This window comes from Ahaetulla prasina, chromosome 1, assembly GCF_028640845.1.
Source record: "Ahaetulla prasina isolate Xishuangbanna chromosome 1, ASM2864084v1, whole genome shotgun sequence".
In the NCBI taxonomy this organism is placed as follows: domain Eukaryota; kingdom Metazoa; phylum Chordata; class Lepidosauria; order Squamata; family Colubridae; genus Ahaetulla; species Ahaetulla prasina.
The window spans coordinates 217,455,898-217,480,616 of NC_080539.1; the positions used below are offsets into that span (position 1 = coordinate 217,455,898).

The following is a 24,719-nucleotide window of genomic DNA, read 5'->3' on the forward strand; positions in this document are numbered from 1 at the left end:
AAACTTCTGGAGGGGCGGTAACAACTAGGAAATCATATACATTATATGTGTTGACTTGTTTAATATTTGCTTTAGAACTCCAAAATTACATGAAAAGGAAAGCCAATTTTTCAACAATACATATGTTTAAAAGAGTTGTATTAATTATCTGGATTCAATTAATTGAAGGCTCCTTGCTCAGCCCAAACTGAATAATCACAGAATTGGATTTGAAGCTGAATGCTATGACATCTAATTTGCTACTAGCTGGACCACAATTAATAATTAAGTTTTTTAAAAAAATAAATAGTTTCTGTAGAATTGGAGAACCGTAGCCTTCCAGAAACTCCAGATCAGCAACAATAAGAAATTTTTCGGGGGGAAAAATATATCTGCCTGTGACATGTTTTTCATTCCCAAGCTGTGTTACAATTGTGTATTTACTCCTGTTTAATAATATGCTCAACCAATGCTACAAGATAAAATCCTCAGAATTTATTGCCTTTATGTAAGCTCTTTCAATACAACCTGTTTTACAAAAAAAAAAAGGTCAAAAGTTTCATCTTCCTGTTTTTGAGCCATGTCCAACATTACGAGGTTTCCTTCTGACTTCTCCACGATACTTTTGCAAGTGGGTTTATAAAGCAAAACAGCAGAGGCTAGGTTTAGGTAAAAGGGCAGTAGCTCAACAGAAAGATCTACATACAGGCAGATTTAAAAATGAGGCTGAAATTTACAAGTTGTGTTCTGAAGTTTTTAATAAAACAGCTCTAGTTTGAAGATCTTTATACTGCTAAAATGTACAACTTGGATAAAAGTAAATACTTTTACCCCTCACAATGTATTACCAAAATTCTAATTCTTGCAAAGTACAAGAAAAAAAGTTTTCATATACTACCAGCATGAATTACTTGCTCATTTCTAAGAGAAGCAAATTTGTGGGGGGGAAAGTAAGCAAAGTAGCCTACTGGTCAGATTATACTTTTTTTTAAAAAAAATCCTCAATTTTGGCAGCGGACACCTGCATATCCTACCTTGATAGTTCCTTTTTATTATTCTTTTTTTTTTTAAATATAAGCAATTCCTTCCCCTTTCTCTACCCTACACCAAGCCCTTTGTAAAAATCTGGATCCTTAAGTCACCTTCTGTATATTTACAAGAACTCTGACAACAAAATACAAACTAGCATGAAAGTAACGATAGTTTGCATATACTGTTGTTGAATAAATATATCAACCCCAATCCAATCAATCAGCTGAAGTTATGACGATTCAGACACAGCCGTATCTGTGACCAAGGTTGCTGGCTTTTCATTGAAGGAAGTTATCCCATCTCCGCTGTCTTCAGGAGACAATGCCTTGACAGAGGAAGCATTAGAAGCAGCAGTAGTAACCACGGGGGGAGGAACAGCCGTATCCAGAATGTGTGCAGAGGTTTGTTCCACATTTACAGTCGTGCCAGGATTCACAGGGAAGCTTGTTGTGATGGGAACAGAAGACAACAGATCTGTAGGCAGAGTGGGTATCTCACTGACCAATGGGAACTTGGCAAGGAATTCCGGTGACAGAGGTGCAATCCCAGACAGGTTGACTGGAGGCAAGGAAGGAAGTGGTGGCAATCCTAAGAACATCAGAAGACAAAAACGAGCTTGCAGTCTACTTGCGTTAAGTCATTAGCCTACAGAGCTATGTTATTTGTAAAGAGCAATCTTACACTGCATCTGCATATTGCAAGGAAGATGGTAGGGATATATACAAAGAACCAAAGAGAAGAGGCTTTCCATAAGGGTCCCTACAGATGTGTATCCTGAGCAAGGTCTTTCTATTACAGAGATGAATTTCCTGGAGGTTCACAAATTTCACAGTTCCAATTCCTCTTAAAATAATAAATGGAAGTGTGATAGCTAATATACTAATTATTTCATTAGGGTTAAGATTGGGCAAGAAATAAGCTTTTAATCATTTAATCCATCTATGATATGAAATGTTGAGAGGACCTTCCAACTTGTATTTTTTTAAAAAAACATTTCATTGGAACAAACAGTAAAGCAACTTCCTGCCCTCAATTTGCTTTGTGTGAGCAAGAAGCAAAAATGTTATTACTTTATTAAAAGTTTCTCATGACCCTTAAAGGACCATGGCCCACCACTTAAGGACCCCTTGTTGCCTATAGAGATGGCCAGGTCTCGTATTAATCAGAACACAGCAAAGCTTTAAGGCTGCCGTTAACTTCTTATGGCACAGGTGTTTCGTATAAGAATCCTCCCCTCCCCTTCAGAAAAATCACATTCCTTTATGCAGCTTATAGAGCCCAAATGAATAAACAACCATTAGCCAAAAACATGCCGACAAACTAGAGGACATATGATTCTGTTTTCACGGTCCTCTGAATTCTGTCCCATCCAATATCTATTCATGAAGATTTCAGGAAAATGACTTGAATATAAAAAATCAATTTATATGCCAGGGTTCATAGAGCTTTTTGCATTTTTATGCAGTAAATGTAGAACTGTACTTTACATTTACATAGGAGGTTTTTTTATTTCACAGTAATATTGTACCACTGATAATAATGCACCAAAAGATTTAACATTATCTTACTATTCTCAAATATGCCAATGCAACATGATGGTTGTTGTTTAGTTGATGTCAAATCTAGTTTTGATTTTTAGCACACAACAGTATTCTGATAAGCAGGTGAAGTGGCACTCCAAAAGGAACAAGAACAGAAACGAAATTTAACTTAAAATAATTTAAATCTAAATCTAATTAACATTAAATTAAAAGAAAGAAACAATCTATTTCCCTTCTCTGTATCAATTATATTGCAGCCATTTTTGGAAGAATCTAGGGACACAAATTGTATAATAATGCACAGTAGTGCTGGGACTGCAAGAACAATAAGGAAAAAGCATCTTCCTTCCGTAGGATTCTCTATAGGATTTCAGGGGCTTTTTTCACCTGAATGGGGTCTAAATGTTATGATACGGAATTAAACTGGGATACAGGCAAATATATGAAAGCCTTGCTTATTATAAGCTTAAGATATTTTAGTGGTTACATAAAGTCATGTGCAATCGGGCTGAACTAAAATCATTAGACTCAATTATCAGGTATCAGTTCAGAAATTTATCAAAACATACCAGGCTGCCCAATGTCTACTAATCCAGGACCAGGAATTAAATGTGGACCAGGTAAATTCAAGTTAGGGATGTTCCCCAGGTTGGGAAGTCCAGCAGGTAAAGCCATCAGTCCTAATAAAAATAAGATGCTAAATTTCAGAAGTTCATATTACTCGCAGAAGCAGAAAAAAGAAACGTGACAAAGGCATTTATTGGAAGAACACTTCGAGGCTTTTCTAATAATCACAATATGTTGAAGAGAGAACATTAGACACATGGATATCCTTGGTTGGGTGTATCACTTCAAGGAGTGGGCATAGATGGAAATAGCCAGCATGTACTTCCTTCCCTCACATAATATATTAAGAAGCAATCTATTTACAAGAGAGACAGCTATATACAGTGAGTGCCATTTTTCTATAATCCTTTTTATTATATACCTTTAAGTAATCTTTTCAGAGAACAGTTCTTCTATGATTTTCAAAAATGTATATGAATGCTGCCCCAAATATTACCGACAGACAAGGAGCAAAGGTCTTGTTACTCATAAACTGTACAGTATTTCCAATAGTCTTATAGGTTTCATTGCTACACAAAAACAGTTCTTTCCCTTTCAGAGTTCCCATTTCTATTTATTTTTCTCATGTTAGGGTACAAGGCCACCTCTGTCTTTTTTGTATATTTGGAATAGTCCTCATATAAGGAAGCTTTTCAGTTATACATATTTTTCCTTCAAATTGTAAATTCTAACCTGCACTAATTTGCTGAAACCATACATTTGATTTCAAAGGCAGACACTATAGTATGCATTAAGACTGCACAAAGATATTCAGCCCAAAACTGTTAAAACATCTTAATCTAGTCTGGACCACTGTGGAAGTAATCCAATCACACAAGGTCTTTAGTGCTAACCTTGAAGTAAAGAATCATTATATATTTTTTTAATTGTTTTTATCTTGTATGAACTCATATTTTAAACAAATGAACTTCACAAGAGCTTGAGTTGAAAAAGAGAGCTGCTATTGAAAAGTTCATTTCATGTCAGATTCTCCTTTAGGGCTCATGTAAACAAAATATCAAACGAATTGCCCACTAAATACGACTATGGAAGGTTTTATTTAAAAAATTCTTAAATTAAGATTATCTATTCCTATTATTTTTGTGTATGTGCAAATGTGTGCATATGTTTGCCTTCAAATAATTGTTGACTCCTGATAACTGCTTAGATTGGTCCCTGCAGTTTTCATTGCAAGATTTTTTGCAAGTGGTTTGTCACTGCCTCCTTCCTAAAGCTGAAAAAGACTAACTGGTCCAAAGTCACCCAACTAGCTTTGTGCCTAAGGTGGGACTAGAACTCATAGTCTCCCAGTTTCTAGCCTGGTGCCTTAACCACTACACCAAACTGGCTCTCTATATTCATATAATATGGAATGAAAATATATCTTCTTTTACATTTTAATTTATAATATCTATAAAAAGATGGATGGTTTTCAATTAATTGAAATAGTATATTTAGCCACACATATTAATTGAAATAAAATGATCATAAATTTGGCTAGCACTTCAAGCTCTCAGAATATTCTTTTATCATCTCTTCTCTTTGATATGAGCAAAAGTACTATATCTAAAACTACATTCTGAAAATTAACCAATGATACAGCACGATTCAAATATTTTTTAAAATTCTACTCAAATACTGTAGTGAATGAAAAAAACCCACCACAGACTGTTTTCTACAGGGGATATAGAAAGTCTACGCCCTTTTATTAAAATGCCAGGTTTTTGAAATATAAATGAATCAGATTAAGATAAATCACTTCAGAATATTAAAGGTGGGAAAAGTTCTGAAGTGATTTATATTGGTCTGATTTTTTTTAAATCTCAAAAAACTGGCATTTTAATTTGGGGGGGCGGGGCGGTGTTGTAGACTTTTTATATGCACTGTTTTTGAAAACACCCTTTTCACTATTATACACCAGAACGTTCATCGACATTTGTATCTCCTACCTGGTAATGGAGCTGCTGAGTTAATTGGAGGAAGAGGCTGATTTGCTTGAGGAGGCAATAATGGTACTGTAGGGACACCTAATGAAAAATCAAGCCATGTTATCTTTCAAAGGCCATTTTGAACATATCCAGCGAAATCTCTGACCTAGCCTCACCTATCAACCTTAAAAGTAGCCTTTAGTTTTTCCAGCAAAAATCTTTATTATTAACCACTTTCAATTTTTTAAAAGATGGAGATGTCAAGAGATATCAAGGGGTATTTGCGAGACCGCCTTCTGCCACTGATTGCCTCCCAACGACCTGTGCGCTCCCACAGAGCGGGCCTCCTCAGGGTGCCGTCGACCAAACAATGTAGGTTGGCGGTCCCCAGGGGGAGGGCCTTCTCTGTGGCGGCACCAGCTCTATGGAACGAGCTACCTCCGGGGTTACGCCAACTCCCCGACCTCCGGGCCTTCAAACGTGAACTGAGACTTTATTGTTTCACCGAGCGGGACTAGCCTAAAACATATTTTAGTGAAATTTTAAGGGGTTTTAATCCGTCTTTGACCGTTTTAGTGATTCGGCCAGTAAATATTTGTTCTTAATTGTTTTTAAATATTGTTATTTATTATATTTATATTGTATTGGTGTGGGTATTTTAACATTGGCTGTAAACCGCCCTGAGTCCTTCAGGAGATGGTGCGGTATAGAAATGTAATTATAAATAAATAAAATAAAAAAAGATGAGGATCCTTTTGTATCAGAGCATGTCCCTCAATGTTGAAAAAAAAAAAAAGCCAAAATAATTAACATGTGTTAATTGTTTTGTAACTTTATTCTAAAATGAAAACAGGAATGAATGAATGAACGAACCCAAGTAATCTATTTTATCTTCTTTCGCAGAAACAAAACCTTCACTATAAAATGATTTGGCAGGAAACCCTGTTCATCTTCTCGTGCTTCCTTAGATTTAATGTGTTCAAGACAACTAGGAAAAGCGGCCATGTGAAGACGAATCCAATGTTATCAGCTTGAAATCTGCATTTGGAGAACTCTGCTTCAGTGCTTGTGTATTTTGAGAAATATCATTTTGTGGGTTCCACCTGTTCCAAGCAATGCAACTGGACTGTTTTGTGGCTTCTTATTGCTTTGTAAGAGAAAATAGGAATTTGCTGTAAGCCCCTACTCTCTTGTTTTATCGCAAGGTGACAAAGGTAGGTGAGATACAACCAATGCTTGCTGCTGATCACCTATCATGTATAAAATTTGGCCAGAGATGATTTTTAAGATTTTCTAAAACATTAAAAATGTAGAAAAATATTGGACAGAAAACAAAACATAATTAAGCGTTTTGGATGCATCAGAGAACTCTCATATTTGCTTATTCATTCTCCTTAATGAAAAACCTTGTGCTGCAATGTGCAGAGTTCCAGAGTGTTTCCAACCCCCTCAGAATCAAATTACTGCAGGTTCATAAGACTAGCAATAAACAAAAACAAAACAAACAAACAAAAAACAGAAGAAAGATGGCAGAATTCTATTTATAGAAATTGAGATTTTAACATCTGGTCTTTTCTTCAAGAACCAGACCCTTCTCTACCTGGCCCTCCAGTAATGTTCCATTTGGTAGCTATACAGCACATTACTGTACATGGCACATAAGTTAAATAGACTGTTACTCACCCAATATAATTACATTTAGAAAACAGAACACTGGTATTAGGATTACACAAAAGACAAACCTGTACTGAGCACGTTAGGGACAGGAGGAGCTGTGTTAATGGAAAGACCAGCCAAGCCTTGTTCTACTCCTGTAATTCCAGGTGGTAGTGAAGGAGGAGGATTAACTGAAGACAGTTGTACCTAATTAAAAAGAACACTGTTTTATCAGAGATCTGCTGCTTTGTAAGATGTTACAACAAATGCTTAGAAAAGAAAATACTCTATTTTTCAGATTATAAAACGCACTGGAGTATAAGACGCACCAAGATTTTGAAGAGAAAAACAAAAAAAAATAGTTTTTTGTCTCTGCGCGTCCGGTTTTTGCCCTCCTCAGCCCCCAGGAGCACTCTGCAGGCCTCCCAAACCCTCTGCGTATCCCATTTTTGCCAAAAACAAGACACACGTTTTGGAGGCCAAAAATGGCTGTATACGGTGTATAAGACGCACCAACATTTCCACTCTATTTTAGGGGGGGTGGAAAGTGGGTCTTATACTCCAAAAAGTACAGTACATATTGGAATAATACATTACAAAACAGGAATATTATTCCACCAGAAGTGATTCAGAGAGTCACACTGTAGGCTGCAAAAGAAAAGGGTGACAACTTACTTCTGTGAAGCCATCTTTGAGTGGACTAATAGGTGTACTAGACAACTGCCCAGGAAGAGAAATTTTCTTTCCTTCTTCAAAAGGGCGAGTGGGTATTCGATGCAGGTATCCGTAGCCAATGCCACAACCTAGGCTTTAAATATAAAGAAAGAAAAATGGGATTAACCTTAAATATGTTCACAATTACCTCATGAAAAAAAATGACCAAAAAAATTGACAATGACAAAAGACAAAAGACTTGTCTTTGAGGAATTGTACGGACAGAATTTAAACAATATCCTTAAATAGCCATACTACATTTATGAATTTAATAGTAGCACGCGCATGGTATTGAAAATATCAGCTTTAATTCATTTTTAAGAATTGTGCTCATTTCCAAAAATTACACATCTCTAGAGCAATTATAAACTATTACCACCAAGATACCATAAAGAAAGACTCTAAAAAATTAACTAGAAACATTTGAATGGTTAGGCATATGAAATTCAAAGGCCTAAAGTATCTAATGAACAATTCCATAGCCTTCCTTCCCTCCCTCAGAATAAAGCTTTTAAGGGACCCCAGATAGTTACATAATTATACAGAAATCCCATGGGAATTTCATGGGAATATAGAGGTATGCCTCTGCTTTCATTTTTTCAATTTGCCTTAAGTGCTCAACTTACTACCATAATTGAGACTGGAGTTATGGTTTTAGTTATATACACTATAGTTTAGTTATGGTTGTGCTGGTTGTTAAATGTGTTAACCACGTGACCACATTGGATTTTTTTTTGGTGGTATTTAAACAAATGCTGCAGTCGTTAAATGAACCCATTGTTTGCAATGGGTATTATTTGCTGAAACCGGAAATGCCAAAACCCCCCAAAAAATTGCAGTCATGTGATTGTGGGACTTTGAAAATCGGAAAAATTGGCTGACAAAGCACCCAAAATGTGATCACATGACCACGAGTGGGGGGGGGACGACACTTGAAATCAGATCTTAAACACTATTTTTGGGTCTATCATAACTTTGAATGGTTGCTAAGTGACCACTTGTAAGTGAAGGATCACCTACATACTATTCTTTTTTCAGCTAAATAGGAACAGAATGCAGAACTTTATTCCTCATGATATAAAGGTAAAAGTAAAGGTTCCTCTTGCATATATATGGAAGTCGTTCCCGACTCTAGGGTGTTGTGCTCATCTCCGTTTCAAAGCCAGAGCCAGCGCTGTCTGCAGATGTCTCCATGGTCATGTGGCCAGCATGACTAAACGCCAAAGATGCACGGAACGCTGTTACCTTCCCAGCAAAGGTGGTCCCTATTTTTCTACTTGCATTTTTTATGTCCTTCTGAACTGCTAGGTTGGCAGAAGCTGAGACAAGTAATGGGAGCTCACCCCATTACGCGGCACTAGGGATTCAAACGGCTGAACTGCCAACCTTTGAATCGACAAATTCAGTGTCTTAGCCACCATATCCCTGTTCTCATGATACAGGGACATATTAATGTACTATGAATTTGAAGTGGGTCATTAAAAACTTAATTAAAAATCTACAAGTCACATGGAAAATTATACAGCCAAGAGAAAGAAATCAGTAGCCCCACAGAATGGACATTTATTTTCTAAATTTATTGAAACCTAGTTGAAATACAATATTCATAATATACAGAATTACAGTATTCACTCAACATGAAAATGTAAAGACTGTGTTCAGTAAAAGGGGATGAACAAAATCTTGCAGTTATGTGAGTTCAGTTTTGACATGAATTTTACCCTAAGAAATTTTATTGTAAAACAGAATCATGCTAGCAAATTATTCCTCATACACTCTGTCTGTTCAAAATGCAATTGGAGTTCATGGGTGAACAATAAATATCTTAAAATACTTAACATAAATTAAATCTATGAAAAATATTTACACTGTCATTGCATCTACCCAGTTGGTACAAATCTGACTGTGTGGAAACAACCCAGAAACAGTACCAAAACAATGAGTTTAATCACATTTCATATCTCTTTGAACAAAATCAACTTACCTTCCCTCTCCACCCCATGCAGTATTTGGGGTAATAACGACTTCTCGGCAATTATCGGTATCAGTGTTGTATACATAAAGTTTTAATGGTTTGCTTTCATGTGTTTCAATGAGAGAGAATAAATCTTCAGACTAAGGAAAAACATATTTAGTTGACACTTCAATTAATTTTAATCAACTATATTTATTTTATTTTAATTTTCTGAAATTCAGAATGAGCTGAATTTCTCATTTTAGCAGATGACGTTCATTAGTTTGTTTCTACTGATAAGTAAAAATAAAAAATGCATGTATGCACAAATTCTAAAATAATCTTTCCTTGCTGTTTTCACTTGTTCTTTCTGCTTATCTTTAAATTATTAATAAAATTAATAATAAAAATATTAATTTCTAAGTTATGTATCATTACTCAAAAAGAAAGCTCAACAATGCTTATCACAAAACCAATTGCAAATAATTATGAGCACCCTGAGTTCAGTCTAAAATGGTCAGAATCTTGATTTTTTAAAATAAATGAAATAACGTATTTACCTCATTCATGACAGTATCTGCCCCAATGATGTAGTCACTATGAGGTCTAAGACCTGCAATTGCAGCGGGAGAATTTGGTTCAACTTCCTAATTACAAGACATAAATTTTTTTTTAAAAAGTAAATTACCTTAATCAGACCAAGGAAAGTACAAAAAATAGATAAAAAATTAAAAACTCTCTCAAATCAAGTTCAACTGCTGATGACGACATGGTCACATGCACAGTGTAAGAAGTGATTGGCCAGCCATTTGTCTGAAATGGTATAGGACTACTGTTGAGCAGAGGGTTGGACTAGAAGACCTCCAAAGGTCCGTTCCAACTCTGTTATTGTTAATTTACATTTGGAGGGAGAGAAGAAAAGGGAGAGAGGTCTGGGGAGAAAAAGAGAGAAAATGAAACTCCAGGAGTCAGTATGATTAAGATTTGCTCCACACTTTTGCCACATAACCACTAAAATATTTTTCAGTTTCCTTAACAAATTAAATGCACTTCAGGAAAAAACCCACAGTCTTTAAGATAAAGAAGTTGTTGAAAATGTGCATATATTACCAGAAATATTGATTACTGTTTTGGAGACAAAGTAATATAAATAATAATGCATTAAATGCATTGCTGTGTTGGTGAGTGTTATCTCTTGTTTTTAAAAAAACACCCACCAGAAACATATAGAAAAGCTTTATTTCTAGATATGCAACGAACTCTATGATAGCTATCACACTTTTTTTATTGATAGCGATTTTAATTTAATGAAGAAAATGCAGTAAAAGAGATATATGCAACTAATTTTTTTTTCTACGCCATTTTGGGTGAATTCCTATTGGAAGCACATAGCCAAAAGGAAGTTAAAACAGGAAGATTCTCCACACAGAATGATTTTGTTCTCTAAAAAAGATAAAAATAAAAATGGAGCTTCTACTTACCAGCACGTGCCACACGTTCTCATTGGCGCCATCAAAGCTGCAAAACCGAATGCTCACGCCCAGCAAGCCCTGCCCTCCCCACATGTTGCTGGGGGTTACGGATGTCTCTCGAAGCTCCAGGGTTTTGCTGCTATAGACCAGCATCTTAACAGGCTTTTCCACATTGGCTTTCAACAGGTCCTTCAGCGTGTCATTGTCTTTATTCTAAGGAAGGTATAAAGATAAAAATTTGCTAAACTCATTTGCAGTTATGCTCACAAATATGGCAATGTATCAGCATTTCAAAGTACTTGATAGAAAAACATTTTGAATAGGACATTTTGCGCATTCCTAGCATTAAACCTATGCCTTTCCTAATGCACCAAACTTTCATTTTCTTACAAGTAAATGGGCAGAAGCCTGCTCTTACAAATTTTAATCATTCTCTCTTCTTCTAACAATTATTTGTTCCTCATAACAAACCATATATATCATGTACTAATTTTCCCTCAGCATCTGCATTTAGACTGGATAACACCAATCAACAATAAATTAACGATACCCCAACTAACCTCCTGACCAAGGAAATCAGACCGTTTTTAAAAACTTTCTGAAAAACCCGGGTGATTATATTTTTTTTGGCCAATTATACTTAATATGTACCTCAACCACCCATATACATTTCACAGCTGAAATGGAGAAGCCAGGGATTTCATACAATACAGGTAGTCCTCGACTTACAACAGTTCATTTAGTGACTGTTTAAAGTTACAATAGCACTGAAAAAAGTGACTGAGGACAGTTTTTCACAGTTACAGCCTTTGTAGCAGCCCCATGATCATGTGATCAAAATTCAGATGCTTGACAACTCTTTCATATTTATGATGGTTGCTGTGTCTCAAGGTCATGTGGTCACCTTTCGCAATCTTTTGACAAGCAAAGTCAAGGGGGAAGCCAGGTTCACTTAACAACCTGGTTACTAACTAATTAACTGCAGTAATTCACTTAGCAACTGTGGCAAATGGGGCAAAACTCGCACAACTAATGTTTCACTTAACAACTGAAATTTGGGGCTCAATTGTGGTCAGAAGTCGAGGACTATCTGTATTTCAAAAGGCATGGAAAATCCAGATATCATAATCTTGTCTTCTCAGGACTCATATAATCAGGATCCAATCTGGGTCGGCCACCGGGACCAGAGGTTTAGTCTTCCGAGCTTTCAGACTCGTGCGGAAGCCCATGCTTGGTGAACTTCTTGTGCTTCTTTGAAAAAAAGTTCCCTGAGGATGGGTTCCAGCACCAGCCCGAAAGCTCGGAAAACTAAATCTCTAATTCCGGTAACCAACCCAGATTGGATGTAGCAACATTATCCTGGGACACGTATATTTATTTGCCTTCATTCGTCATATAATCAATTCATGTAACAGGTACCAAGATAGGAATAAAACCAAACTTAAAGAAAACAGCCTATTTATTCTTTCATCAACAACCCAGCAGTAGGGATTTTGTGTCAAAGGAATCTATGCCTGGAACAACGTGTTTCCTTTCACCAACTAAACTTCCCAGAGGAAACAGATTTGCTTATACAAGCAGGTCTCAAATTATTTTTTAAGTTAGGAGCTCTTTTCGACTGGGAAAAATGTATTACCTTCCTTCCCCAGGCATAACTAAGTAACACTGGATTGTAAAGTTATAAATCTGGATTTATGTTTTCAGATACCCACCCATAAATTTTAATTTGGGGATTCACTTACCAGCCTGGAACCATTAATAGAAACAATAAAATCAAAGAATGGCTCCAATCCAGCTCTATGTCCTGGTGAATTTTCTTGCACCTAAAACATAAACATTTCATGGAAAATAATAATAATCAAAAGTAGCAACTGCAGCACTATAGTTCCCAGCATGGGAAACATTAATAAAAACCATAAATACTTGACATTAATTAAAGCCAACAGTATACCACAGGAGAAACAAACTTTTAGAGAGTCAAACCAATTTAAAAAGACAAATATATGTCACATCTTGGAAATAACAGATAAGAAGTCCTGTTATCAAGACACTAACTGTGGACGTATCTTAGGAAATCCAGCTGTCATATAAGCAATTGCAATTTAAGGACTGCAGCCTTTGAAATGAGGTTTCAATAACTTTCCAGTTTCTGATTGTGAGCCTTTTCTCAAAATATACAAGTCATCCTCTGCACAAAAAGATTTATTACTATGAATTCACCTATGAATTTGTTTTGAACACAGCTACATTACACATGGCTAAGAAGTATTACCATTATTCTCTCTTTTTTCAAATAAGAACAAGATTATAGCTATGAAATAAACAGCTAATAGCACAGAAAGCTAGAGTTCCTAATAAAATAGTAATGTGATAAAAAAAAGTTAAATGACAAAGATGTAGATCATATTTTAAATATCAGTGTTAAGAGTAATAATAACTCAAAAGGAAATTCCATTAACAGGTTAGCTAAACAATTTAGAGCCAAACCAAGATTGACAGAACAAAAACAAATTTGCAGACATTAGGACTGCAGTTTTTGGATTTGAGGCAAAAATGTGTTCCAGAGAATACAGATGAAAAGGGAGCATCTTTCTGTGACTCGTTAAATTGGTTCCATCTTGTATTGAGAATGTATAGCTGCCTTGCATAGCTGCACCGCAACCCCAGGAAACAACACCTTTGGTTTACGGAGCTGCAGACAGTTGCTACGTATCTTTGCATTCCCATACTCCACTCTGTATTACAGTACACAGATACCTATTTCCAGTGATTATCTGGAAAACAAGTTCTTTTCAATAACTACATTACTTGAGGAAGATAGCTTAAACGAGAAATATGTATTTTAAGGTATTAAAATCAGCAGAAGACTACAGTTAAAAAAACTGTTGAGAAAAACAAATAACTGCTTTCTTCCTTTTCAGTTAAACATGAGGAAAGCTTGAGAGCTTTCTGAGGTCCTGAAGTCTAATAACTAAAGATGTTTTTATGTCATTAATTAATAATATTTATATACAGGCTGTCTACCAATTTCTTTGGGGATATCATTTAATCTCTTTTGTGGTTATTTTGCTGGAACTGTATTTCATCACAATTATAAAGCCACGGAGCCCCAAATTTCCGTTGCTAAGCAAGACAGCTGTTAAGTGAGTAGTGCCCCATTTTACAATCTTTTATCTGTATACATTACAGGAGTCCTTGATTTATAAACATTCATTTAATGACCGTTCAAAGTTACAATGGCACTGAAAAAAGTTTTTCACACTTACAACTATGTGATGCAGCATCCTCATGGTCACGTGATCAAAATTCGGACATTTGATAACTGGTATGCAGAGGAAGCCCCTTTCACTTAACAATTGTGTTACTAACTTAACTACTTCAGTGATTTGCTTAACAACGGTGGCAAGCAAGGTCATAAAATGAGGCAAAACTCACTTAACAAATGTCTTGCTTAGCAACAGAAATTTTGGGCTCAATTGTCATAAGTCAAGGCCTATCGTACAGCTCTCCTCTGCATGGGTTCCCAATCTGCTTCTGGGTCCAATTCCAGGTACTGGCTTTGATCTTTAAAGCCCTTCATGGCATGAGCTTGAGTTAGCTGAGGGACTGGCTTTTCCAGATTACATCTGCCTGCCTGTCAGGCCTGATAGAGAAGCCATGCTGCAGGCCCCGTCTGCCAGGCAACTTCGCCTGGTAGATGAAGTCCCAGGTGGTGGGCCTTCTTTTCCACATCACCCACCTTGTGATATCTTCTCCTCCCTGGAAGATTAGTTCCATCCCTCTCAACGTTCTCCAAGACCTCCAAGACCTGGCTATGTTATTACGTCTGGGGAATCCCAGAGGACTGAGGACATTTTGTGATGGCTTCCATATTCTGGTTGCTATCAACCTCTCCTGTTTTGTATGTCTTTTTTTTATAGTTAAGTGTAGTTGTTTTTGTATATTTATTTCTTTTAATTAAGTTCTGTATGTACGCTTCCTAGAACCACTTTCAGAGAATTGGGTGGCTATTCAAAAATGATAGATAGATAGAAAATGATAGATGATAGATAGAAAATGATAGATAGAAATAAGACATCTCCTCTGCCCTGGTCCTATTAGACCTCTCAGCGGCTTTTGATACCATCGACCATGGTATCCTGCTGCGCCGGTTGGAGGGATTGGGAGTGGGAGGCACCGTTTATCGGTGGTTCTCCTCCTATCTCTCCGACCGTCGCAGACGGTGTTGACGGGCAGAGGTCGACCCCGGCGCCTCACTTGTGGGTGCCGCAGGGCCGATTCTCTCGCCTTCTGTTCAACATCTATATGAAGCCGCTGGGTGAGATCATCAGTGGCTTCGTGTGAGGTACCAGCTGTACGCTGATGACACCCAGCTGTACTTTTCCACACCGGCCACCCCAATGAAGCTATCAAGTGCTGTCCCGGTGTTTGGAAGCCGACGGGTCTGGATGGGGAGAAACAGGCTCAAGCTCAATCCCTCCAAGACGGAGTGGCTGTGGATGCCGGCATCCCGGTACAGTCAGCTGAGTCCTCGGCTGACTGTTGGGGGCGAGTCATTGGCCCCGATGGAGAGGGTGCGCAATTTGGGCGTTCTCCTGGATGCACGGCTGTCTTTTGAAGATCATTTGACGGCCGTCTCCAGGAGAGCTTTCCACCAGGTTCGCCTGGTGCGCCAGTTGCGCCCCTTTCTAGACCGGGATGCCTTGTGCACAGTCACTCACGCCCTTGTGACGTCTCGTCTGGACTACTGCAATGCTCTCTACATGGGGCTCCCCTTGAAGGGCATCCGGAGGCTGCAGTTGGTCCAGAATGCAGCTGCGCGGGTGATAGAGGGAGCCCCTCGTGGCTCCCGAGTGACACCTATCCTGCGCAGGCTGCACTGGCTACCTGTGGCCTTCCGGGTGCGCTTCAAGGTGTTGGTGAACGTCTTTAAAGCACTCCATGGCATAGGGCCGGGTTACTTACGGGACCGCCTGCTGCTACCGAATACCTCTCACCGACCCGTGCGCTCTCACAGAGAGGGACTCCTCAGGGTGCCGCCGGCGCGACAGTGTCGTCTGGCGACACCCAGGGGAAGGGCCTTCTCTGTGGGGGCTCCCGCCCTCTGGAACGAACTCCCCCCAGGACTTCGTCAACTTCCGGACCTCCGAACCTTTCGCCGCGAGCTCAAAACTTACTTATTTATCTGCGCTGGACTGGGTTAGTTTTTTTAAGTTATGGGTTTTTAATGGGTTTTATCTTTAAATTTTAATTGTGGCCAATTTAAATAAGTTTTTTACTAGTATTTTAATTGTATCTATAATGTATTGTTCATTTTTTACTTGGCTGTGAACCGCCCTGAGTCCTTCGGGAGAAGGGCGGTATACAAATTTAAATAATAATAATAATAATAATAATAATAATAATAATAATAATAATAATAATAATAATAATAATAATAATAATAATAATAAACCTAATAGGGCTTTTGAGCGCATGGGAATAAGGCCAAGCGCTTATTTCAGGGATTTTCGGGGAACACGGTGTGTGTGTGTGTGTGTGTATTTTTATATATATACATACATACATACATACATACACATACATACATATGTATGTATGTATTTTTATTTCTCTGGAATCCATTGGATGTTAGTACGTTTGTGAGAGTATGTAGTTCGGTTTTTAGGTGTTGTTCATCAGCTAAGTGTTTTGTTCTAGAGATGAGTGTCTTGGCTACAGAGTTGATCTGTGCTGGGTGGTGGTGTGAGAGTGCGTGCAGATAGCGGTTTGTGTGTGTTTTCTTCTGGTAGATGGTGTGTCCTAGGGAGCCATTGGGTTTCCTGTAGACTAAGACATCCAGGAAGAGAAGTTGGTTGTTAACTTCTGTTTCCATGGTGAACTGTATTTTGGGGTGTAGGCTATTGAGGTGTGTGAGGAAGTTGTCAAGTTTTTCTTTCCCGTGTGGCCAGATTATGAAGGTGTCGTCTACATATCTGAGCCAGAGTTTGGGTTTGTGATCAGATTTTTCTAGAGCTTGGGTTTCAAAGTGTTCCATGGAGAGGTTGGCAATGACAGGTGAGAAGGGTGATCCCATGGGTGCGCCTTCTATTTGTTTGTATTTTTGTCCGTTATAGATGAAATATGTGTTGGATAGGCAGTGGTTGGTCAGATCTAGGATGTGCTTGGGGGGGTTATATTTGTTTTGGATAGCTGTCAAGGCTTCTTTGATTGGCACTTGGGTGAAGAGGGATATGACATCAAAGCTCACGAGTAGGTCGCTGGGCTATAAGTTTTGTTTCTTTATGATATCTATGAACTGGAATGAGTTTTTTACATGTGAGGCAATGGATTCTGCATAGGGCTGTAGTTGTCTCGACTTCGTCGAAACGTCGCCAAGACACTTCCAATTTTACGTGGGAGAAAACCCGAATAACCAAAGACCTTTGGTTATTATATATATTATTTTATATATTATTATATTATTTTATATATATAAAATACGTATATGTGTGTGTGTGTGTTCTGTATCATATATATAATGCTACATAATTGTCAAGCCTTACTTTACAATAAAATGTATTAATCATTTATTTTAAGGTTTGGTAAAAGTGGTATTCCCTACATCCCTTATCTGTAACTGCTCTAATTTACAGATATATTTGGAAACAAAGGGAAGTCTTCATGTTCTATTTTTTACCTGACCACAAATTGATCTGATCACCAACGGTCTTATGGAAAGAATGCCTCAGGAAAAAGGACGGAAGGAAGGAAAGAAGGAAGGAAGGAAGGAAGGAAGGCGGGAAGTAAGTAAGTAAGTCCTGATATCATCTTTTGCAATCCTCTGATTGCAAAGTCAATGGGGAAGCTTAATAGCTGTGTTTATAATTTAACAATTGCAGTGGTTCACTTAAGAACTGTGGCAAGAAAGGTGTAAAATGGGGCAAAACCCACTTAACTGCCTCGCTTAGCAACAGAAATTTGGGGGTCAATTGTGATCATAAATTGAGGACTACCTATACTGAACAGCAGGACCATCATCCTGCTCCAGGCAAAGTTTTGGAAGAAAACTTAATTAACCTTCTCATCTTCTAAAACTGCTGTCTTATAGAGCACATAAATAAAAATTATATTTAATATACAATCTGTAATATTATTTAAACCACAAATATGTGATCTGCAATTATAAGAATACATGAGAGGAAAGAATCTGGACATATTTGGTCTTCACCTGATACATTCTAGTTGGCAGAAACAAGCTGACATGGATTTATAAGATGTGATAGGAAAGTTTTACATATATAATTTCATGGATGCTACCAATAACTAACAGATTGATTCAAATAGTTTACATGGACTCATTTGTAAGTCAATTTTCTTATTTTAGAATTTTTAAAATTCCATAAGCACCTAAAATTTAAACTACTGTGGATATCACCTTCAACGCAAAAAGTTTAAGAGTTTTTGAGAAGAAAGGCTGAAAGTGGTAACCAGTTTATCAACTACAAAATGCTTAAAGGCAGAATTTTTTGATAGTTCAGCAGAGAGATAATGTAATAAAACATTTCAGCATACAGTCTGCATTAAAGGCTATGCTTCAGTTCCCTCCATTAAAATCGACTGAGCGTCTTTTCTTTTTAATTGGCTACCGCAAGATTCTACTGAACTATTCAGAAACAACTTTCTTTTCCAGAAAAAAAGCTCTAATTGATCCAACTTGTCAGGGATCCAAGAAACACCCTCAACGAAATCAAACTCCAAGGCTTGAAGTTCCCCAAAGTTAACTTTTATTAGAGATGTCATATTGGCACATCTGGGAAAACTCAAATATGAAAGCTTCACCCAAAAGAAAGTTCAAGACCTTGCCCACATCTCCTACACAGCTCCAATCTGTTCTTTCTTGAACAGAAGACATCCTCCAATTTCTTCTTTGCACAGCTGCTGGACACCATGGCCTTGAATGTCTATAGAGAATTTTGTTATGGCTAAATCTACTTTACTCTTGCAATTCCCCCTCCTAACTTCCCACGGTAGGATTGTGGCAGGCCTGGACCCTGAAGGCACAAAGGTAATATGGCTTCCAGGCATGACACAAATGTTACAAGAAAATAAATCACCTACACTGAGGAGTCTCACAGCTACATATACTTGATTGTTTTAGGGTACTGTACTATCATTCATTCTATCAGAGTTATAACCAAACAGGCCATAAGAAAGCAAAAAACCAAAACAAACCCCCTCCCAATAATCTAGATCAGGGGTGTCAAACTCAAGGCCCGGGGGGCGGATCTGGCCCACAGGGTGCTTAAATCTGGCCCATGGGGCCACCCTGGAAACAGCTAAGGGACTGGCCCGCGGTTGTAGGAGGCCATCGCAGCTGAAAATGGAGCTTGTAAGGGTTGCATGCGGCCATCTCGAGCTTCATTTTCGCTGGGAGAGGGTTGCAGAAGGCCATCCCAGCTGAAAACGGAGTTCTGGAGCCCATTTTCACTGGCAGAGCACTTGGGTCAACACAGGTGCCCATGACACGAGTGACTCGAGCTTGCCACGCCCACCCCAGCCACACCCACTCTGCCCCCCCCAGGTCAAACACAAACCTGATGCAGCCCTCATTGAAATCGACTTTGACACCCTGATCTAGATGATCTTATTGCCAAAATTCAATCTTAAAAAGGTTATTTAACATACAAATAATTTTAGCTAACAATACTTTCCTATAGTAAGTAATATGGTACCGGTAAGTTCATAAGTGCATAATTTATTACTATATGAACCATGATCATCTCAGTTTGCTTTCCAAATATATTTGCAGAAATGTGTATAATTAGTTTATTCTTTAGTTAAAGGTCATATAAAGCATTCACTAATGCAAATATATTCTCTGCTTATTTTACCTTACCCAGTAGAAACACTGCCATATTCAAATTCATGCTTTAGATAACTTCTAGTTATCTATGAGAAGTTTCATCATTTTGTTCAGAAGCAAACAAGGAAGATGAAATGTGCTACCAAGAAGGATCTTACAATGACAGCAAATACTTACAATTAAAAAAAAAAAAAATCCCTTGTAAGTCTCTGATTTAGTTCTCCATTAACATAATTGCTACTAGATGTACTAAAGAGTTCAAACTTCCCTGAGGTTATGTGTCTCTTTGGGGTCTTAAAATACACAGAATTTATTCTAAATCAGTGCCTGAGGCAAAAAGTGTCTTTTAAAAGAACACTAACATGCAAGTTATATTGCAAAAGTTAAAAAGACAAAAATGTTAACAAAAATTAGTTTAACATGTTCACAGGCAAAGAACTAATAGATTCTGTATAAAAGCTTGTAAAGTAAATTGTTTAACCAATCTTCCATTTTTATTTTTGTCATAGATTAATTACCAGATCTTTCCAAAATATATGTGGGAATGAACTACATTTTATTTCATTTAGCTTATGTATCTTCTGCATGATTTCCTCTTTTATATTCTTAATCTAACATTTATTTAATTCACATCTCCTCTCTGACAGATACTTATATATACACCCAATAATACTGTTTTATGTATAAACCTGATATAATGCTGTTTTCTCTTGCATATTGTAGTATATTCTTGTATCCAACTTATTTATTCATATTATATTTTCCTCAATAAATCTACATAGGTGAAACACTGGACAGAGATAGTCCAGACTTTTGAAACATCTGCTTTTTCAAGTTTTCTGTCACATTCTGGAGATCTGCATATCTATATGTCAAATATAGTGGGTTTTATGTGTTTTTTTATATTCTGTAAGCCGCATTGAGCCACTACGGGCAAATAGGCGACAATATAATTCTAATAAATAAATAAATAAGGAATGTATGAGTCTAACTTTCCTCTTTTTATGGGTCCTTGGCTCCAAGTTCTACTGATCTGAAGTCACTAGATCCAGAATCAGATTTAGGATAAGTGATGTCAAAGGTTTCATATTCCACTACTTATTAACTTCATTCTACTATCCCATTTGCTTCATTGACCTGTAACTATTTTTCCTGATTTTTTAAAATATTTAATTTGTTAATATTCTGATACAAATTAAACTGTGGAAATGGCGCTTCCTCTGTCACATGCCTTCTTAGTGACAATAGGAATGTCATAAACCATGTTCAGGCATTTGCCTCAAAGCAGAGAACTTAAACTGGATACTTTGATGGGGCTCCATGCAGTACTTTCTCTTTGCTTTTCCCTATCTTCTTGGACTGACTCAAGAGGTCCAAAGGGAAGCTGTACTTTGTCTGAGTTTACCTGAACTAGATGGCTTCTATCCATGGCATTCAAAATACTGTTTATTTGGCCACAGGTTATATAAACACATTTAAACCTGCCTTCAAGCAAGCACAAATATAGTTTCCCTTGCAAGATCTAAACAGATGGGGAAAGAAAGATTATGCTGGATGGAAGACATGGCCAATTCTATCAGGTTCTGACCCTCCTGTGAAGAACTGTGATATTCATCAGATTTGAAACACAGCAGAATCTCCTAGCTTTCTTGCTAAATGCAGCTAGTAAGGGGTACTCTATTTAATGTTACGACTAGAATGAAAAAACAAGCAAACATTCCAGAAATGACTGAATTGTATGTCTTCAATTCATAATAGCAACTTACTATGCAGCCCTTAGGAGTGTCAATACATAAGGCCTGAAGTTATTGAACTAAGTTGGAGGAAAACAGGACAACAAAAATGCAGCAGACAACTCATGCCCCATTTAGCCACTATCTCACTCAGCACAACAATCTAACCAATAAGGAACTTACAAATACTCCTTGGAAAATCCCATTGTGATTTCAAACAATAGCTTTTACTATATGTATGACTTTAATGCCTGGTAGAAAAGTACTTTTTAATTGTGAATGTATTACAGCATTTCATACTTGGGAAACCCAGGAAAAGTATCTTCTATTACTATCAATTTTTGTGAAAAATGAATGACTAAGGAAAAAAATCTCGGAGGAAAAAGACAAGTCAGATTGCCATAAATCCAATGCCTTTATATATGAGAGATCTTAATACATATCTAATATTTTTTATTCAGTAAGAACTGCCTCATAGCTGCCTAAGGAGCCTATATCAATAGCTGACTTCCTAATCAATGGATATACAACATACACTGCACTCTTCATCACTCCCAAGTGTTAAGTTGCCTGGTCATCAAAAAATTGCCCATTCTTAAATAAACAGCTGCTTTCAAAATTACAATGACAGACCTTGAGAAACATAAAATTTCAAACCAGCATGTAAAAGATAAACTCACTCTTGACCATATTGAAAATTTATTTATTATTCAATTAATATGCTCCCAATCCCACCTAAAGTAACTTTTTTGGCACCTAAGCAAATAATTCTATATATTAAATATGATACATTCTGTTGTTTTACTGTATATTATTGTACTGTATAGCATTTTTTCCGTTACTTTCTAAATACTTATTGTTTTGGGTACATCAGAAAAAGGGTGACATATAAATGGCCTAAAAGAAGTACCATTAATACAGTTTCTATGACACAGACAGAGGCATTACTTTTCATTTGTGTCACCTTTTATTTCTTCAACAGTTAAAATACCAAGAGTATAAGTTATTTCCTATCTTGGAGCCATTTGGTGTAGTGATTAAAGCACCAGGTTGGCAATTGTGAGACTGAGTTCTAGTCCCACCTTAGGCATAAAGCCAGCTGGGTGACTTTCTCTTAGACCTAGGAAGGAGGCAATGGTACTTCAGAAAAACTTTGCCAAGAAAACTGCAGGGACCCATCCAGTCTCCAAGAATCAGACATGACTGAATGAAAGGGAAAAAAAGAGCTATATATCAATGTAGACTAAAATGTTAAGGAAGCACTGTGCTATACAAATCCAATCTCTAATTACGTTTATGGAGAAGTTGACACAAATTTCCTCTAGGGCTATACTGTTAGTTTGGAATTAATCGAACCTGTAACTGGCAACATGATTAGTCTTTCTGATATTTATCAGATCTTGAACAAAGTATTTCATCTCTCTTGTCTAGAAATCTTTCAAATAGCAAATTACTGAACATCTGTGCCTCTTGATGCCTATTTATATGGAAAAAAGTTATTTGAATCAACTAAAGTTGTAACAACTCTGGAATCAGATGATAATGAAAGAAATGAACAAATCTCACTAATTGTGAAAGTTTCAACATCCTGACAAGCTGCCATTTATTATTGTATTTTTATGGAATTCACTTGAAGAAAGTGCAACAAAATTGCTCCAACTTGCATCATACACTTGCTTTAAAAAAATCAGGTATATTACTCAAAACAAGAACACTTCCAACTTCTAACACTTAACAGGACTAACATGAATCCCAAAGTGTAGGGAAGTACCCAGACATTATAGTTTTAGGATATGTGAAGTTAAGACAACGGAGATCAATTCTCCATTTGCATCTGCTAACATGCTTCAATAGTGTAATGGCTTAACACGCATCAGTTATCTTAACTGCCAATATGGCTTATTTCACAATTTTACCGGATTAAGTTCATTAGCTAATTATGCTTTGGAAGTTCATCTTACATTTTTAAATTAAACAATCACTTCTCCAAAAGCGGGAAAGATAGACTACATTTTATAGTGCATAAGTGACAAGACCCCCGATTTTTCAGAGATGTTGTACATCACATCTTTTATATGCAATCATATTATATGCCATCATAATATATGTGGGTATGTGCATAATTTTGTACTTATTTATTTTGTCATGTTTTATGTAGCGTATATTGCAGGTGTGACCCTTTGAGAACTGTTATACAATGAAATTTCATTTTAACATATGCCGATCAGGGTACATTTAAAGTGACAATAAAGTTATTCCAAGTCTTGACTATTTGCAAGGTTGATCGAGAAAGCAGTAATGCAACTGTCGCACAGGATGGCTTGTTCCAGCATACCAAATCAATACCGTGCTGGAAACCAAGGTCAGGGGAGGCTGCCCATCATGAGATAAGCTCAGGAAAACAGATCTGTGCTCGAAACTGATCTCGCTACCGGATTCAGGCAAGATTTACTTGCCGAAACGCATTCCCCGGAATCACTCAAGCCCACAGAAGTCATTGGGAACGTGTACGCGACTCCTCGGCCATCCCATAACGAACAAAAACAAAAAAAAAACCCGGGCACTTCCTTCTCGGTTTCTCTACCTCCTTTAAGAGAGGCGCTAAGTAGCAAAACTAATTTCTGGCAGGGATTTCGGGGGGGGGGCTTTTTTTGGGGAGTGGGGCAAGGCTGTAAGGAAGGAAGATCAGATCCCCAAGATTAATATTTCTGGATGAATTGATCCTCCAAAATACAAGTCATCAACCCCCCCACCCCCACTTTCCACGGTAGGGCTGATAGTCCTGCAGGTCTTGGAAGTCACCCGTGGGACGTAGCCGTAGGGCTGCTCCAAGAACAGCTCCAGTCCCGGCATTTCCCGCATTCCTGCACTCTTCGCCTGCCGGGGTGCTTTCTTCCTCCCCATCCCCGCACCCCCAGCTCCGTGCACCGCCTTCCCACGTGCGCTCTTCTCCCCCCCCCCCCGTTTCCCCGGAGTCGCCCTCCTCTTACTCTCAAGACGTGGTAGCCTTCGGTGCCCCCGCCGGGTATCTCTACGCTCTGCGACGAGCCCATGGCTCAGGCCCAGCGGCGGACGACCAGGGCGCCGAGCGGTGGCAGCGGCTTCTCCGGCGCGCAAACGGACGCGCGGCGCAACCGCCCCTCCCGCGCCAGCCAGCCAAGCCGACGTATGCCCCGCCGCACCAAAGACGTGGCACTCCGTCGGGCCGGGGGAAACGCTCGCTGCGCACGACGCTGGGATACGCCAGCCCTCCTGTGGC

At 37.9% G+C, this 24,719-nt stretch overlaps 1 protein-coding gene across 3 annotated transcripts; it reads right to left on the minus strand.

The window, feature by feature from the left end:
* Nucleotides 1-41: 41 nt before the first annotated feature.
* GORASP2 (golgi reassembly stacking protein 2) lies at nucleotides 42-24,719 on the minus strand. 3 transcript variants are annotated; one of them, XM_058190817.1, is made up of 10 exons: nucleotides 24,451-24,717; nucleotides 12,625-12,705; nucleotides 10,892-11,095; nucleotides 9,971-10,057; nucleotides 9,441-9,571; nucleotides 7,418-7,550; nucleotides 6,829-6,949; nucleotides 5,108-5,185; nucleotides 3,122-3,232; nucleotides 42-1,599 (listed from the first exon to the last, which is right to left on the minus strand). In XM_058190817.1, the coding sequence occupies exons 1-10, from the start codon at nucleotides 24,511-24,513 to the stop codon at nucleotides 1,241-1,243; spliced, it is 1,368 nt and encodes a 455-aa protein (XP_058046800.1). In that variant the 5' UTR covers nucleotides 24,514-24,717; the 3' UTR covers nucleotides 42-1,240. The 3 variants fall into 3 exon arrangements, with proteins under 3 accessions (XP_058046800.1, XP_058046818.1, XP_058046808.1); XM_058190835.1 differs by lacking the exon at nucleotides 12,625-12,705 and having other exon boundaries at nucleotides 24,451-24,719; XM_058190825.1 differs by lacking the exon at nucleotides 5,108-5,185 and having other exon boundaries at nucleotides 24,451-24,718.

Bases quoted from the DNA above. Each gene is read 5' to 3' on its own strand.
- GORASP2 (XM_058190817.1), bottom strand. From the start codon at position 24,513: ATGGGCTCGTCGCAGAGCGTAGAGATACCCGGCGGGGGCACCGAAGGC. The intron at 12,706-24,450 runs GTAAGAGGAGGG...TTTATGTTTTAG, and splicing joins AAGGCTACCACGTCTTGAGA to GTGCAAGAAAATTCACCAGG. The intron at 5,186-6,828 runs GTTTGTCTTTTG...ATTTTTCATTAG, and splicing joins CCCTAACGTGCTCAGTACAG to GTGTCCCTACAGTACCATTA.